General features: G+C 39.2%; 3 protein-coding genes and 1 pseudogene across 4 annotated transcripts in view; 3 read left to right on the forward strand and 1 right to left on the reverse strand.

The window, feature by feature from the left end:
• The first annotated feature begins 3,653 nt into the window (after nt 1–3,653).
• On the forward strand, nt 3,654–5,424 carry LOC129764147 (isovaleryl-CoA dehydrogenase, mitochondrial). Its single transcript, XM_055762964.1, has 3 exons — nt 3,654–3,948; nt 4,008–4,087; nt 4,150–5,424. The coding sequence occupies exons 1-3, from the start codon at nt 3,805–3,807 to the stop codon at nt 5,192–5,194; spliced, it is 1,269 nt and encodes a 422-aa protein (XP_055618939.1). The 5' UTR covers nt 3,654–3,804; the 3' UTR covers nt 5,195–5,424.
• A 1,943-nt stretch (nt 5,425–7,367) lies between these two features.
• On the forward strand, nt 7,368–7,927 carry LOC129766756 (uncharacterized; annotated as a pseudogene).
• Nucleotides 7,928–14,115: 6,188 nt separating this feature from the next.
• Nucleotides 14,116–17,815, reverse strand: part of LOC129764146 (LIM and SH3 domain protein Lasp) — a 148,705-nt gene continuing 145,005 nt past the window's right edge. The window contains exons 6-7 of the mRNA XM_055762963.1: nt 16,703–17,013; nt 14,116–15,819 (exon numbers count right to left, since the gene is read on the reverse strand). Coding sequence (XP_055618938.1) covers nt 15,640–15,819; nt 16,703–17,013 — 491 coding nt within the window. The 3' untranslated portion in view covers nt 14,116–15,639. The remainder of the gene's footprint in view (nt 15,820–16,702; nt 17,014–17,815) is intronic.
• On the forward strand, nt 14,140–17,164 carry LOC129764152 (keratin-associated protein 5-4-like). Of its 2 annotated transcripts, XM_055762976.1 has the most exons (3): nt 14,140–16,111; nt 16,169–16,255; nt 16,310–17,164. In XM_055762976.1, exons 1-3 carry the CDS (start codon nt 16,018–16,020, stop codon nt 16,666–16,668), a joined length of 540 nt encoding a protein of 179 aa, XP_055618951.1. In that variant the 5' UTR covers nt 14,140–16,017; the 3' UTR covers nt 16,669–17,164. The 2 variants fall into 2 exon arrangements, with proteins under 2 accessions (XP_055618951.1, XP_055618949.1); XM_055762974.1 differs by having other exon boundaries at nt 16,169–17,164.

Below are 17,815 nucleotides of genomic sequence, written 5' to 3' on the forward strand. Positions count from 1 at the left end.
ATTATCGAGATAATTCTCGCGTAACTTTTGAAAAGGTCCTATGTAACAAATGTAAACAAATCGAGTTAATGGATGCACGCAATTAGTCTGCAATCATTGAATGCATTACAAAAACAATCGTTCACGTATCTATTTTCTTCATCTTTTTATCGCCGATACAAAAAATATCCAATGTACAGATTCGGATTTTAAGCACCCGGCTGTTACTTCGGACGCCATTTTCCTCCGATGCCCGAAACGTCCGAAGTAACAAAGCAGTCAAAACAACACGAAGTCGTACTTCGGTCGTTTTGAGTTTTCGTTTCTTACAGTAGTTGTTATCGATTTCAGTTCAATTCAACGGGTGATAACAATAATAATCTGTCTTTAGAACGAAATGCTGATTTTTGGATTGTTGTTTAGTAGTTAGTTTCAAATTCTTATCGTGCAACGTAATATGTCCAATGTGCAAACGCGGGCAGTCAAAACGTCCAATGTAACATTTTTCGCTCCTTGGCTTCAACTTTAAACTCAAATCACGGAACAACAGCTACAATTGGTTTTGGAGAGCTATTCTTGATCGCTAGTGGTGAGAGGAGCGATAAAGATCGATAACTTTTAAGACAATTCGCGGAATAATGTTCGGGGTTTCAACTTCGTTTTTCTCGAGTTGACGAAAATATTACATTGGACCTTTTCAAAAGTTACGCGAGAGTTCTTTAGGACAACTATATCGAAATTATCAAAAATGAAAAAACTTGTTTGAATGGGCTGATGCTGCTGGAACGCACAAATGTACTCACAATCAAAGGTTCACGTCATGTTTGAACACTTTTCTCATAAATGAATGACAACAACTTGCTTGATTGAAATTGAAAAATAACGTTTCACTCGAACGTTGGACTCAAACATTTGACTCGATGAATCGACAATTGTTGTGACGAATGTGCTGCTACACGGTGAAGTGAATGTTCGATTCAATGCAATCGGTACAAACAATCGGCGAGTATTTGGATCGAATGTTTATTGTTTTTATCTACCATCAAAAACAAGCCCCGGGCAAGGGGATATGATTCGCGAGTCAAGATGTGCTACAAATTTAGCTGTCATTGCCAAACCTATCAAATTACTCGGCGAACTCAAGGCAAATCTATGGAACAAGGTGCGCCCATTCGCTAACTAAAAAAAGAATTGTTTTTTGAAAAAAAAATTTATGTGAAATGTAATGATCATGATGATCACAAGGGTCTGAATGATAATATAAAACGTAGAACCCTAGGTTGATCACTTGAAATGTAGTATTATATTATAATGTAAACCAACTTAAGAAATTGAAAGAATTTAAGTGAAATAAAAGGGTTTGAATGAATTCTGCATTATTTCAATAATTTCAGTTGTATTTAGCTGCTGCTCATGCTTTATTCGAAAATTTGCGTTTTCCACAAATTGTGCTCAATCGTCTTAATTTACTTTTGTGTATTTTTTAAATGGCTGCAGAAAACCACTTCACGTTTTGACCCACCTGGTAGTATGTTAAGTGCCTTGTTTTACACCAGCTTGAGAGTTTGGCAGTTCTCGCGAGTGACAGTGGTCGCAAATTGCATTTGCGACCCGGACATGTTTGACGCTGTCAAATCCTATAGGGCTCTTGCTACACATACATGCAGAGCATGTGTTGGGCACACATTCGCTTGTTTACATTCGTAGTGTCTATGCAGCAGAAGCGGATTTTTATCAATCGGCGTTCTTGTAGATGATTTAAATAGAGTTACGGTCATTCTAATAGTGCATAGAGCTAACATGAACTTTGTGAAACAGTTAGGCAAGCTATTTTATGAACAAGAGTTTTTGTGTAACGCATATTATTTAGTTTACTAGCACCTATTTCGCGATGTTCATTGAGCGACTCTCCCATTAGATTGGAATCGAAAAATTGGCAGAAAAAGGATTATCAACATTTTCGCACCTAGATCAAAGTCACAGAGTCTCGAGCTCACGTTTGAATGCTTCCTTGTATTTCCATGAATTGGTCAATCGATGGATTTTTTCCGTTTCCGATAAATTTTCTTATAAACGTATTTAGCTTCTCCGCAGAGCATTCGGGTACTCGGAAATCATATCTGAGAGTTGGTTGATATTTCAGGCTGAAAATGTCCTTAATTTCAACATAATCAACTGCTTTTTTGGCGGAACTAGCCGCCGATTAAGGATATCTGCACACGAATATTCATTATAGTTTATTCTTTCACGAGACCAGCAAAAAGCTTAAAACCTAAATGGGAGCACACTTCACCTAATCCGGCTATACAATCGCAATGTGCAGTTTGCACTATTTCTGTGAAAATTTTTGAATAATCAATCTGCTTCCATTGATATGAATCATGGCCAAAACAGAAATTTCTATTTTTCCCCGTGTGTATGGCTTTGACGCTAAAAGTAAATATTTTTATGTGAAGAAACATATATTCGCATGTTATTCATATAGATTAGCGCGTAATCTTTATAACTATTTCGCTAAAATAATTATTTAAACAAAGCTCAATCTTGTCGCTCCATATAATTCCTATGGAGCGATCACTTTTGCCTGCCCAACAGATCACTAATACATATGCACGCTGCAAGCGCCCTATGTGCTAGTATACGGATGCCCTCAGGCTGATCAAAAACATTAGGAAACTGGATGACGATGCGAGTATTTAAATTGCTGCCGTAGCAATTGTACTGATATCGGGCTCTAAATTAAAAATGCTTTAAATCAACATTATTAAACTGCAATATTTTGCCGAATATTTTAAATTTTATGAATCAATTTCATAGTTCCTTCATCTAAAACTTGTAAACAAACCAATCTGTCAAAGATAGATTCGGACGAATCGTGTAGCGGTGTATCGAATGTCATCGTGTGCCGAATCAACGAATGACAAAAATCCTTTGACTCGTGCCACTCGCGTTGGAAGGTAATCCACAACGAACGCGAATATTCGACACTCGACATTGGAGGTTCGTAGCTCGTCAGTCGACTACACGATGCATCGAATCATCGAGCGTCCAGCATTCGAGGGCATCGTGTAGCGCTGGCTTAAGAAGAAAACAAACTACCTGTCATTCAGCTGGCTCCTCTCTCTCAGCTCCAGTCTACCTAATAAACATTTCAATGAAACTAGTGTACTCGAATAGGATATTCTACTCGTCTCGACACTGACTGAAGCCGAGACGAGACGAGACGAGACGAATTGTTCGTCTCATTTTCTTGAATAGGGCCCTGGGGCCCGAAAGATTCCGGGTCAGTTACCTCACATCTTGTAAACAAAATGAATCTTGAAATTTGCAATCATTACTCTCATTACTTACATTATTCATAACTCTTTTTCCGAAAGATTATCTTTTAAATTGTTTCTAAATTTTTCGAAATAATATTAATTTTGTCGAAAGATTTTTTACTGTGCCCTAAGACATCCAATGAATGAACTGTCCCGAATGATAACAACATAAACATATGAACCGAGTCGCGCCTCCGCAGCACTAAACAGCCACAGAAAAAGCTCATCCTACTACTACACAACTACACACAGTCTTGTTTACATCCTGTTCCACAGTACAACAGACTAGCAAATTTCAATGTATATGTATGGCGGTGGTTTAACTCAATGCCATCGTGGTACAAAATCATTCACTTTGAGTTCCACACAATCAGTTCACTGCTGCGCATCTCCCCGGCCGAAATACGCACAAATAACGCTTTTTTTTCTTTTGTGCAGTCACACGCTTATCACAGTTCAAGTTTTTTTTCTGGAGGTGTGGTGGTATAGAAGAATTTGCAAAATCATGTCGATTCGCAACTTGGCTGGTAAGCTTCTTGGTAGAGGATTTCCGGCAGGGAAACCACTGCTGTTCGGAGCTAGCTCGAGGTCACTCTCCCACTATCCAATCGATGAGACAGTTTTCGGTTTAACCGAGGAACAGCAACAGGTAATTGTTTCTTCTGTATCGGGAAACAGATTGCTAATCAGTGTGACCTTTCTCAACAGTTGCGTCAAACTGTGTTCAATTTCGCTCAGAAGGAGTTAGCCCCATTCGCACAGGAAATCGACAAGCAAAATGAGTTCAAGTAAACTATTTTTATGTGAGAAACGAGTCAACCTTTTAAAAATTATGTTTCCATCCGAATAGAGACCTGCGAAACTTCTGGAAAAAGATGGGCAACCTTGGCCTGTTAGGACCAACTGCTAAAGCTGAGTACGGTGGACTCGGGGGAACCTATCTGGACCATTGCATCATCAACGAAGAGATTTCTCGCGCCTCGGGTGCTATTTCGTTGTCATATGGAGCGCATTCGAACCTGTGCGTGAATCAGATTCATCGGAATGGAACCGAAGAGCAGAAGCAAGCGTATCTTCCGAAACTGATTAACGGCGAACATATCGGGGCCCTTGCCATGTCTGAATCCGGATCGGGAAGCGATGTTGTTTCGATGAAAACCAGAGCCGAGAAGAAAGGAGATTATTATGTACTCAACGGAAGCAAATTTTGGATCACTAATGGTCCAGATGCGGACACGTACATAATCTACGCGAAAACTGATTTGAACGCTAAACCGCAACATGGAATCACGGCGTTCATTGTTGAGCGGGAATCGCCTGGCTTCTCGAGGGGTCCAAAGCTCGATAAGCTGGGCATTCGAGGCAGCGGAACTTGTGAGTTGATTTTCGAGGACGTGAAAGTCGCCGAAAAGAATGTCCTTGGTCCAGTGAACAAAGGAGTTTACGTGCTGATGTCAGGACTAGATTACGAGCGACTGGTTCTTGCCGCGGCACCTGTAGGCTTGATGCAAGCTGCATGCGACGTCGCATTTGATTACGCCCATAATCGCAAACAATTCAACACCAGAATTGGCGAATTTCAGCTTCTGCAAGGTAAAATGGCAGATATGTACACCACAATGAACGCATGCCGTGCCTATCTCTACTCGGTGGCAAGGTCTTGCGACATGGGAAAGGCGAACCCGAAGGATTGCGCCGGTGTCATTCTGTACTGCGCTGAGAAAGCGACTCAGGTGGCTTTGGATGCCATACAGATTCTCGGAGGAAATGGATACATCAATGATTACCCTACGGGTAGGATTATGCGGGATGCTAAATTATACGAGATCGGTGCTGGAACATCTGAAATTCGCCGTATGATTATTGGACGGGCCCTTAATAATGAATACAAATGAAGTAAAATCTGGTGATTCCAAAACAACGACGAACAGGTGATAACACTGCATGAAGCGGACTGTAACAAATGTGCATTTATGAGACGTGCCTTTAGTTGTAAGAATACAGTTTGTATCTAATACAACTTGCATTTTCGAAAGTTTATACTAAATATTTGTTTCTTGTTATTTACCGCACGGAACTGACAGTAAAAAAACATTGAATAAATTGTTTTTTCTACTTATTTCTATTTCATGTTTGTACCAATTAACACACTGCGAACCTCTCACGAAATTTCTCGTGTTTCGCGTTCCGTCTGTTACCGATGGATCATGAAATAACCTGTGTTTTCTACACTTGATGGTTAAATCCTTGGTTTGCCAAGAATTTAACAAGGCCTACCGATGGCTCGCCTTCGTCTCACCCACATTGGAGGAAACAATCTCATTCGTGGAATTCGGTGATGCGTTCAAGTTTGCCCCAAAACGTGCGGTCCTTAATGTGTTAAGGAAGGTAAATGATGTTGGTTTGTCCAATTGAAAATATGATCATGGTTTGTCCACTTTTTTCAATGCTCTAATTCAGCGCAAATGTGTCAAATCAGGTATTCAAATCATCGACTCTTTCTTTTGGTCATAATTTAGCTGCAAATTCATTCCCATTTGTATTTGACAATGTGGAAGATAGGTCAGAACCTCATCTATCGGATTCTATAGCAAACTCAAATTGAAACGTTTTTGCAGTTGAGTTATTAACTAAAAAAAGTTGATGAAGAGAAATCGATCAAATCCCCTCGACCGATATATTGGGTTGGAGAAAAAGATATGTCGTATTTTTGATCGAAATTTGACGCTTTATTTAATACTTATGACAGACATACAACTGTACTTGCGTTGTACTTCGAAAATTGTATGTCTGTCACCATGTATAGCGCTAGAACCATGCAAGCAACTCGGTACAATCGCTGTACCTGTACCGACCTGTTTTACCGCTGTACATGGCTACAGTTGTACTGTGCGCAGCGCCATAGACGGTTAGTGGTGGGTAGCATGAACAAGCAGAATCAAATCACTTGATAAACGTTCTTTTCATTGACTTTCTTTTAAGTTAATAACTCAGATTGGAAACTTTTTTGTTGTGTTTGATAGTTTAGACACTAAATAAAAACCTTTTAATTGAAATATGTGGTGGAAATTGGAAAAATATCTGATTGTCAGTTTGACATACGGTACAATGTACAACCAAAGTATGTCTGTCATGGTACCAAGGCGCGTAGAAGTATATCCTATGGTGGGCCAACTTGCTAAAACCACTCTTCAGCCATCTTGGAAGTCTACTGTGTTTTGTTTGTAAACAAAACACAATACGCTAGTGCCGAAGTTCGCTCCTGATCAGTCTGTCTCTTTCACGCTTCAAGGAAATAATTCCCCTTCTGCTTTCTTCCGTACTGTTTTCATATACCGCTCCCCTAACCAACTTAGTGACGAAACGGCCTCACCTAGTACCATAGACCCGTCTTGCATGGTACGATGGTACCTGTACAACGCTGTACACGTACAACGCAAGTACAGCTGTATGTCTGTCCCTGCACTGGAGAAATAGTTTAGTAAAAGCAGCTACCAAACATTTAGTAGCAAAAACATTGGTAAAATATACACATTTTCTGTAAATATTACTAAAATTGCGTAAAAAAGATGTCAGACGCAATGAATGTTCCTACCAGGAATTCGTATATTTTACTTCATACCATTAGTAAGTTTGTTTTTATTGTCATACCTAACAACTGTGATGTGCGCACTTTGTCTTTTGTCTTTTGGAGACGAAGCGATTCGGAGGTAAGCACTTTGTTTTTATTGAATTCAATTATGTATTCATCTCCCCCGAGAATTTGGTTTCATATTTTCGGCGGGGAAAATATCACAAGAAATTTTGATCCATATTGACATAATTGACCTAATACCATTTTTTCTTTTTTAGTTGGCCTTAAAATTATATGCAGTACAATCATTCATCATAAACAAATCGGAGATAAGTATTCGTTTTTTTTTACATCATTACATCAGTCACCTCGGTCGGGAAACTATTTTCATATTCCCGCCAAGGATAAACATCAGTTATATTCTATACATTACAACACTATTGATCTTTTTCCTTGTCTTTACAGCTGGCATGATCCCAGACTCGTAATACTTGTTTACCAAAAACCATCCAAGCTATGGGATTGAAGGTAACGGCGAGTATGTCGCTAAGATTGGAATCTTTCATCAATCCGGAGAAATGTCCCACGCAGAAGCCGCTAGGCAACTCCATTGCAGCCGACAAACAATATACAACAAGCTATGCGAATTGCACCAGAAACAGCCCGGACATCAGAAAGTTTTTACTGAGGCGGAAGAATTATCGTTTCAGACCATCTCAGCTGCTTGTCCGAGTGGGGCTTCCCCGTTGGAACCGATGATCTGCGGGAAATAGTTCGAATTTATTTGACGAAGCAGGAAAGAAAAGTGCCAACTTTTGTAAATAATAAACCTTCACGGGACTGGGTGGCACGATTCCTACGCGATCACCAGCAACTAAGCAAACGTTTTGCACAAAATATAAAGTTAAAACGCGCAGCAATAACACGAGCAACAATCGCAGAGTACATAACCAACTTAAAGGAATCTCTGGAAGGTGTTCCGGCTTTCAATATTTTTAATTACGACGAGACGAATTTGTTAGATGATCCGGGTAAGAAGCTTGCTATCATCTGACACAACCGTTCGACGTAGCATTTTTCTCTCCAATGAAGCGTGAATGGCGGAAAATTTTAGGACGGTGGCGTGCCTCTTGTGAGGGTTCTAAGAACGCAACTATTCCCAAAGGACGCCTCGGAAGCCTTATCAGTGAACTTTTGAAGGCACTAGCACCACACACTAGACGTATTCTAATATCGGGCTTCTGGAAATGCGGTATCGTACCATGGAATCCCCACGAACTCATTAACCAGCTGCCTTCTGATAGCTTAAAGCCCGAGTTGATTGGAGACTCATTTAAACAATTTCTAAAGGAACATCGTAACGACGTGATCGGCTGTCCAGTTGGGCCTCAACCGAAGAAAAAACTAAAGGTTTCTCCTGGAAAAAGTGTTTCTCTTGATGAAATTCCAAAACGTGATTCGAAACCCATATCTAAGACACCCGGTAAAAAGGTACGAAAGCCCAAATTCATCAAAATACTCGCAGCTTGCATCTCATTTGCAATGCCAATTTCCCCAGGTTTCGTGGTTTTGAAGTCTGTGTTAGAGAAACATTTCGATTTGCAGAAACGCAAAAGAGTACAAAAGAACCCGCTGCTTGTATCTATTTTGCAATGCCGATTTCCCTTGGCTCCATGGTTTTGAAGTCTGTGTTGTTTAGGAGCATTTAACGCTCAAAATCTCGGTCTCCGGCGTAACGCTTTCGTTTTCGAAACTTTGATTTTACACCCCGGTATAGAAATGAAAGACGTAGTCCTACTCAGACTTAGTATCACCAAGAGCGTTTTGCATGGACCGGAAGAGATGATAATCACTTGGAGCCAGGTCCGGACTATACGGTGGGTGCAATAGGACATCCCATCCGAGCTCCCGTAGTTTCTGGCGGGTCATCAAAGATGTGTGAGGTCGAGCGTTGTCCTGATGGAAAACAAACCATTCCTATTGATCATTTCTGGCCGCTCTGGTCAATCGCCTGCTTCAAACGGTCAAGCTGCTCACAGTAGGGAACCGAGATGAGGGTTTGGCCATAGTTGAGCTGCTCATAGTGGTTGATTCCCTTCCAATCCCACCAAACACACAGCAAAACCTTCCTGGCCGTCAATCCGGGCTTGGCGATGGTTTGGGCCGGCTCACCGCGCTTCAACCACGACTTTTTTCGCTTTAGGTTGTCGTACGTGATCCACTTTTCATCACCAGTCACCATCTTCTTCATAAATTGGGTCGAGTTCGTTCCGTTTCAGCAGTGCATCGCAGGCGTTGATTCGGTCTAAAAGATTTTTTTGCGTCAACTCGTGTGGCACCCATACATCCAGGTTTTTTTGGAATCTAATCTTCTGCAAATGGTTCCAAACGGTTTTATGGTCTATACCCAGTTCCTGGCCAATCGAGCGAGTGCTCACATGCCGGTCTACTTGGATGTTTCCACGACGATTGGCCTACCAGTACGGGTTGTATCTTTGACAGCCACTACACCAGAACGAAATTGATCAAACCAATGCTGTGCTGTGCGAATCGTTACAGTATCGGGTCCATAAACTATACGAATTTTTTCGGCCGCCTTCGTTGCAGTTTTACCTCGCAGGTAGTAAAAACGTAAAGTATGGCGAATGGTGGAATCCATCTTTGACGCGCTATAACTTGAGACTGAAAAGGACAATCACAACACTGTCAAAACGACACTTGTAGCACAGATTGTCGTCTTTAAATCAGGGGTATGACTAAAACGTCAAATCCCTCATATTGCCAGTGTACACTGACATTTTGGTTCTGTCAATTACTGTTGTTTACAACTCGGTCCGATTATATAGTCGAATAGTGGCTAACTTTAAACTCCATGTTAAATGTGAATACCTCTATATGAAACCGAAATACGAAAATCGCTCTTGCAGTTAGAAATAAAGCAGTGCATTTTTCATTATTTTTACTATCTCCGTGATTTCAACGATTTCAATCCTCGCAAATGATATGTTGGCAAACAAATGACGCCTTATTGGTTTTGATTTAGGGTAGTCTATATTCAATTGATGTCTAACCCCCGATGACCCGATGCGATAAGTACAACACAGATATATGTTTAATATATGTTTAAGTGTTGCCATATATTGACAATATACGACATTTCTTTTTCCCCAACCCAATATATATTTGCAATTGTTCATCGGAACACATCGTTCATACATTTTACTTCAGTATTGTATAGTTATTCTTTTCAAATGTATTCTAAGACTTAGTGTCAGTGAAGCGCCAAACAGTCTTATAAGTGAACTGATTTATTTACTTGCCAAAATCAAAACAAACGGTGTACTTTGTTCTTCTCTCACTAACACGATTACCCCATAAGAACACGTGGTTATACTACTACAATTGCTTCGTTCCACCTTCACCATAAGAAAAATGAACGATTTGAACGCCTTATAGGATTATTCGCAACTAGATACTAGGGGCTTTTCAACCAACTCAAACTCGTCTTGATTAGACGTGATTTTCATGAAGAAAAATCGATTTGTATTTATTAGTTTTGACGTAGGTCTACGTCTTTCATTTCTGTACCGGGTGTAACTTCTAAGTTTCGAAAACGTATGGCGTTCTAGATACTTCCTAAATAATTTGTAGATAATTTTCAGATGATAAAGGTTCTGGAATATAAAGTTCGCATATTTCTAATATTCTTTGTCTCTGTATTCTTGGTAAACTAAGAATTAATGCCTTTTTTAGATAGGGCATAAAAAGATGATATAAAAAGATTTCTAGGAACTTTTTTTTTGTTTTCTTGTCGTTATTGTTTATTATAAAAATATATCCCCGAAACTATAACAGTAAAAAATAAACATAAGCCTCCGATTAATTTATAGTTTACTGTTTACAATACTTCCACAAGTACAATTCTTTCACAAGTGTGTATATGTGTAACCATTGTGTTTAGCTAATAACTACACGAAAGTCAAACATTTGTATTTTGCTTTTGCACGTATGAATCTAACGACGAATAGTTCATATATGAATCCGTTCAGTCCTAAAATCAGATAAGAATAGTCCGGTAATGATCTTATGCATTATATTCAATAAATATTCCACTCCACTAGCATTAATTTTTACATTTCATTCAACAATATCCTAGAATATGGAAAAGTCACTTGTCCAAAAAAGTCACTCCTATACTCGCGTCGGTGTCTCAGACCGAAAGTGTTAAAAAAGTGACACACGACCCCTTCGTACAAACACTTGCGATAAGCTAAACGATGGCGAACGACGAATAACGAAGCTACAGAGAAACGCAAAATCGTAGTGTTGATATTTTCTGAGAAATGAACATATTATTGATTTTTCGGTCTCTCAGACCTATGATGCCAGATGTTTTTTTCAAATGTCTTCACATGGTTCGAAAAATATCTTCAATTGTCTTCACCATCATATCGAAGGAAACTAAAATTCATAACCTATTTTCGAACAAAGTTTGATAGCCTCTTCAATGTTTATTCTAATCGCCATTGTTATATAGTGCATTCCATTAAACTCACCTTGAGGTTTGTAACTCAAACCATAAAACTAATTATTGAAACATGATGTAACCGGAAAACCTTCGATTTGTGGAGTGATCGTTTGAAAGAATAATTGTATTGTATATAATTTGTTGTATAGTATAGGCCCAAAATAATAAAAATACAATGTCACAATGAAACGTTTTTATGGTGAATCGACAATTCTCCTCCCTCTCTAAGGGGGGTTGCCATACAAGTGAAACACAAATTCCTGCATAACTCGAAAACTGATCAAGCAAATGGAGCCGAACTTGGCATGTGAAGGTTCTAGCGGACACGAAACGTTTCTGTGGTAGATAGACACTTCTCCCCATACAAATGAAGCATACATTTCTGCATAACTCAAGAACTAATCAATCAAACGGAACCAAATTTGGCATGTTGAGGTTTTAGGGGGCAAGAAACATTTCTAAGGCTGTTCAACACTCCTCCCACCTCTCTAAGGGGGGCTGCCATAGAAATGAAACATAAATTTCTGCATAACTTGAGAACTAATCAAGCAAATGGAGCCAAATTTGGCATATGGAGGTTTTAAGGAGCAATAAATGTTTTTATGGTGGTTTGACATTCCATTCTCCTCTCTAAAGAGGAGGAGGAGAAGGTGCCGAACAACTCGAGAACTAAGTCTCGAAGTCTTGGCAGGAGTACCCCCGCTTACTCTTCGGTTCACAGAATTATCCTACAGATTTCTCATCCGTTGCAAGATCATGAATCCATTGGTGATTGATAACTTCGAAAATCTACTCCAACTGACTCCTCAGTCAAGTTTTATGTCTTTATACCATGAGTACCTTACCCATGAAGTGCACCCTTCAACGTTTAATGATGTTTCCTTCGTTGTGTCCCTGTTTCATATCCCTCCTATCCGATCTATAAACTTTTACTTAGTCGCGGCAATACATACACACACTCTTTACAGATACACGGGCCAAAGGTTGTGCAGTCCACTGATCATTCAACAAGAGCCAAAGGTTGTACCGCTCATGACAACTCTACACGAGCCGGCTAGTGACCATTCTATCCTGGATTCCTCGAGAAGACGCACCACGCTAGATATGGGGTACAGACTAGGGGGCGTTGCTGATTAATGGTCAGCTGCATCCCAATAGGAAGTATCCCGTGTCGGACACAGGTACAGAGCATTGAAGACAGCAACATCACAATTACGAAAACACTTGTAATACTAACCTCGAGCCAACCGCGAGTAATCGGTTACATATTACTAACATAGTTATAAGGCAAACATTGTCGAAATATTGAACTCCCGGCCCCGTCAGGTTGACGCCATATGAGCCTTAATAAAAATATATATTTTGGATAAAAAAAAAACTCGAGAACTAATCAAACAAATGGAATTAAACTTAGCATATAGAGTTTTAAGGGATCGATAAACGTTTCTATGGTGGTTCGACACTCCTCTCTCCTCTCTAAGGGGAGGCTACCATACAAATGGAGCACAAATTCCTGCATTACTCGAAAATTAATCAATCAAATGGAGCCAAATTTTGCGAGTGAAGGTTTTTGAATATGAGAAATGTTTATATGATGGTATGACACCCCTTCTTCTTCTTCTTAAATGGCTCTAACTTTCCTAGAGGAACTTCGCCGTCTTAACGTGGTATTACTTGGGGCATTTTTATTAGTACTTAGTTGAGATTTCTATGCCTTGAATGCATTCTGAGTGGCAAGCTCTAGAATACGCGTGACCACAATGCAAGTCGGGGGAGATTTGATTCGTTGAAGAAGATTTCCTCCGACCAAAACGGGAATCGAACCCGAACTCCCGGCATGCTAGGTTTGACACTAACCACTCGGCCATGGGAGCACGGTATGACACTCCTTCCTCCTCTGAAATGGAGACAGGGTCCCGTTAAAATAATACACATATTTTAACCAAACATATTCCAGCCAAACATGACAATTGATTTTTTTAATGTGATAAAACGCACTCCTATATCTTCTTCTATCTATATGAATAAAAATGAATCACCGAATGTGTTGATAAAAGCAAAACTCGAGAAAGGAATTGTCCGATTTAGGGCTGTCTTTATTCTATCATATTTTCTGTATCGAACATTTATTCTATGTTACGGAGAAACATGTTTTTTGCAAGTGATTGAAAAATCTTGAACGATAATTGTGTCTGAAAATAGTCTGATATTATAATGACGAGTTTTGGTAGAAGTACTAGGAATTTTATAAGGTCATTTTAAGGGGTAGATTAGAAAATCAATCAATGAACGATTCTGCGATTGGACCTATGAACGTACGCTTAGTAAAAAAACGTGAATTTGATAACGAAAAATAAATTTTTGGCGGGACGAAGTTGGCCGGGTCAGCTAGTATAGAATAAAAACGTCTTTTTGCAGAATCTTGTATCCACTAATTGGTACTCATCAAATGAATTACACTTCGATTCCCGTTCTTTTCCGTGGGATTTTTTCCAGAAGAAAGTTTTGTCGACCTGTACTACATAGCGTTCTTTGTACTTGTCGCTTAGAAGATACTCAGAAAAACAAAAAAAGGAGGGAAAAAGTTTTGAAAAATGTAATGAGTCTCCTCTAAAGAATAATATGCTGAGTAGATACTAAACCAAGCGTAAGCTTTGAGACAAAGAGGATATTTTCTCTATTATTTCCACCGTTAAAGTAGTATACACCTGAAATATTTTTAAAATTTGATTTCCGCTCTTTGCTTTCCTTTACACATCACTATATTTAGTGTCATAACATTTTTTTATTTAACAATAGCACTTGTATATGTGTTGCTTGTTGACTTGGGTTCGTTTTTATAAATTAATTTGTTTGAAAGGAGTAATGTATATATATATAGGCTTGTGTAAATGTTTGTAGAAAAAATTGCGTGTTCACAATCTACAACTAATACGTAGTGTTCATATTTTCTGCTACCTTTTCTTCATCATGCTGTTGTGGTACGTGTTGTTATTATTATTATTATTCTTGCGGGGATTAATAATCTGTTGAAAAAAGAACTATCGAAACTCAACCGTATAAACGGTTTTCGATCGGCAGTTAAAGCTGTGCCAATTGTCATTTAATGAAAAAAAACACGAAAATCGAAAGGATCTGCTGAATACAGTAATCGTTCGCTAACTGGTCGTGGTTTAACTGGTCTGCTGTTTAACTGGGCGAACGTTAACTGGTTTTTGGACCAGTTAAAAAGCAGAATTTCGTAAACAATCGACGCCATATTCAAATGGAAGATTTGCTGTGAGGGGCATTCGAATGTAATTTTAAATGTTATGAAAATTGACATTAATTCGCACGACAAAAACATTGATTAAACTACAGAAAAATAATTTTCTCAAATCATATGTCATACCTGTTGTTGCACTCAATGCGAAACTTCCATTGGAATCCTTTTGTTTATCCAATTACAGGAACAATACGAATCAAACAATTCATTGAAGTTTCCCTCGATTTTATTTGACGTTTAACATGCCGGACCAGTTAAAACGCGAATGTCGATAAGTGGTCTTCCCTTTTCGCCCAGTTAGTGAATGTTTACTGTACCTATCCATTTATCACAGAATCTCTACAACAAACGGAAGCTCATTTTGTAGAATTTTTTTTTGATTACATTTCTTTTTTTGCAAAAAATTCTTACAGCTATTATAAAAATTGCATCCAAAATTGTTTCAAAAGTGGGGGGTTCGTATATTACTGAACAAAGGCACAATTCTACTTAGTCTTCTGTGAGTCACACCAGTCGATTATTCTGTTCTGAACAAGTTCATTTATACACAACGCGATTCATACGTGAATGATGTAAGAAAACAGATATAGCTGCGAATGTTTACAGTTTACAGTAAATGCTATTAGAAAATTAGATTTTTTTCACAACTACAAAATTCATCGCTACGCTTCCGATCAGCACCATTTGCTGAAGGACTCTCCTCTATTTCAAAAGTTAAGATAATAACACGAATATCAAAGTAATAACAAGAAAATAAAATTAAAAACATACGCTCTGTTTCTCTTTACAATTTTCCACTATTTTATCGTAAAGTAGTTGATAGTGATTTAAATTAGCTCATTTTCTTTATACATTAAAGAAGAAAACTAATATTGGTAATGTATTCCTCACGTTCCGCTTCCACAGCTGCTTCACTTACCCTTCACTTCGCGTGAAATGGGTTTGATCGCCGAAACCTCGGAGGAATGTTAACTTATATCTTCACCAGCTCGACGTAGTTTGCTGGCAGCATTCCCGTGAGCCCTGTCCGTTCGACGCGACCCGTCATCCAGCCGGAGTCGATCGAATTCACCTCGATAATAAGATCGCCCTCGGTGAAGCCAACTTCGTCACTATCCTGGGCCTCGTAGTCGTACAGTGCTCGATAGACGCGCTGCGGAATTGAAAAAAAAGGTACTCGTTACGAAACAGTGGAAAAGTTGGAAAACCAAGCCGGAACAGCTTGAGGAATGTGGAATGGATAAATTTTACGTGACTTCTCATGCATTGATACCAAACAGTGAAATTTTGGAATGCAGTATAAAACCAAAACTAGGTCAATCGAACGCGTTTAGTCGTTTCGAATACTGCAATGAGGTTTTTGCTGTTACTACTTCTGACATCAACTAACCAATTCAGTGGCGTAATATCTGTGATCGACAATACGCCAAGGATAGCGGAAAATGGTAAGTCTGATGATGATAAACGCATCATGATATAACAACAAAACTTGGTCTCGACAGGAGGAAATGATATACAAGTCGACATCCGTGGTGCTGTAACATCTAAGTCGGTTACTATGAAAAACAGCAGCATCGAGACATCTTCAAGTAAGTTTAATGTATGCGCTGATTGTACTATTAATATGAGCGCCCTAATTACAGTACGATGTGCACCGCAAGAGGAACTGCAACTATATGTACCACATTGTGAACCAACGTGTTCGAAAAGTTGCGTTCAATCGGCTCGTCGTTCGAAATTGGTCCACAAACCAACATGTGTGTGCAAGGCGGGTTATGTCCGGCACAAGAAACGTTGCATTAAATTGAGCCAATGCCCAACATGTGGCCCGTATGCAAAATACAGCAGTTGCACCCCCTGTTGCGAATCGACCTGCACTTTGGACTGTTCGGAGGTGCTATGTTTATCACCCTGCGCAGGAAAACCAACATGTCTCTGTCAGCCCGGTTACGTCAAGCACAAAGGAGCATGCATCAAGAAGGAAATGTGTCCTTCCCGGTGAGAAACCACCGCCACAAACATTCGAAGCTACTTACAACTTTTCCCATTGATTTCGAGGCTGGAATCGCCGTCTGCGCACCGCCGTATTGCTGAGGTGGTTGAATAAATTGTGACTGTTTTTGTTGCTGTTGCTGAAGCTGCTGCTGCTGCTGAAGGTGTGCTTGTCTCATGAGCTGCTGTTGCTGATAGAGTTGCTGCTGTTGCTGGTGATGTTGATGAGCTTGCTGCTGCTGCTGCTGCTGATGGTACACATTTTGCTGTTGAGTCTCTGAAATCGAGCCATAGTAACCATTTACCGGGTCAATTTCGTTCACGGAACCGACTTTTCGATTGTTATTTGCGGTCACTGAAAAATAACAGGAGTACTAATTAGAGCGGATTTAACTTTTGGTGGATTCTATAAAATATTAAATTTAATTATTATATTACTTAAATTTGTACCATAAATTTGCTTATCAAAAATAGATGTTACAGAGAACGATTTTGAAAAATATATTAGTCGAAAAAATTAAACAATTGTAGATTATAACGAGTAAGGAGTAATATTCTATCGAAGCCCACGATGAGCGACAGGCTGGGGTTTGAGAATCGGTGATTATGTCATCCAAAGTTGCATACTGAAAAACATCCCAGTTCGCTTTCGTGACCAATCATTGATCTTTAAAAGCTATAGTTTGGGTAAAGAAAGTTGTGGTCGTTGTCCTATCCCGACCAGCGGCCACTACATCCAGGATACAAGAAACCCTCTGAAATGATAGATAGCTAACTCTTCCTGGATCTTCGGTCATATACCCGAGCCTCTGCAGAACATAAAAAACATTTAACAGATCTGATACTTTAATAATTGACGAAACATAAGGTTGGTGCAGACTTTGTAGACTAACCGAAAATCAACAAACACAGAAAAAACAAAACAGGGGTGACATTGCGTATTTCGAAACGAGTAACTCGTTTCGAGATAATTCAAACTTGAATCGAATTGATTTTAGTATTATGGTCTTAGGTATTATGTATCTTTCGAGTTAATATTTTCAGTGTACTAGATTTCGAGCAAAATTTGTCTCGAAGAGAAATGTCAAATTTTTGGGTTTGTAAACAAAGCAAACTTCACGGCTATTGCAAACATCAATGCCGAAAAACAAATTTAA

Source organism: Toxorhynchites rutilus, chromosome 2 (genome assembly GCF_029784135.1).
Source record: "Toxorhynchites rutilus septentrionalis strain SRP chromosome 2, ASM2978413v1, whole genome shotgun sequence".
Taxonomy (NCBI): domain Eukaryota; kingdom Metazoa; phylum Arthropoda; class Insecta; order Diptera; family Culicidae; genus Toxorhynchites; species Toxorhynchites rutilus.

Bases quoted from the DNA above. Each gene is read 5' to 3' on its own strand.
- LOC129764147 (XM_055762964.1), top strand. From the start codon at position 3,805: ATGTCGATTCGCAACTTGGCTGGTAAGCTTCTTGGTAGAGGATTTCCG. The intron at 3,949-4,007 runs GTAATTGTTTCT...CTTTCTCAACAG, and splicing joins TAACCGAGGAACAGCAACAG to TTGCGTCAAACTGTGTTCAA. The intron at 4,088-4,149 runs GTAAACTATTTT...CCATCCGAATAG, and splicing joins GACAAGCAAAATGAGTTCAA to AGACCTGCGAAACTTCTGGA.
- LOC129764152 (XM_055762974.1), top strand. From the start codon at position 16,018: ATGAGGTTTTTGCTGTTACTACTTCTGACATCAACTAACCAATTCAGT. The intron at 16,112-16,168 runs GTAAGTCTGATG...TGGTCTCGACAG, and splicing joins GCCAAGGATAGCGGAAAATG to GAGGAAATGATATACAAGTC.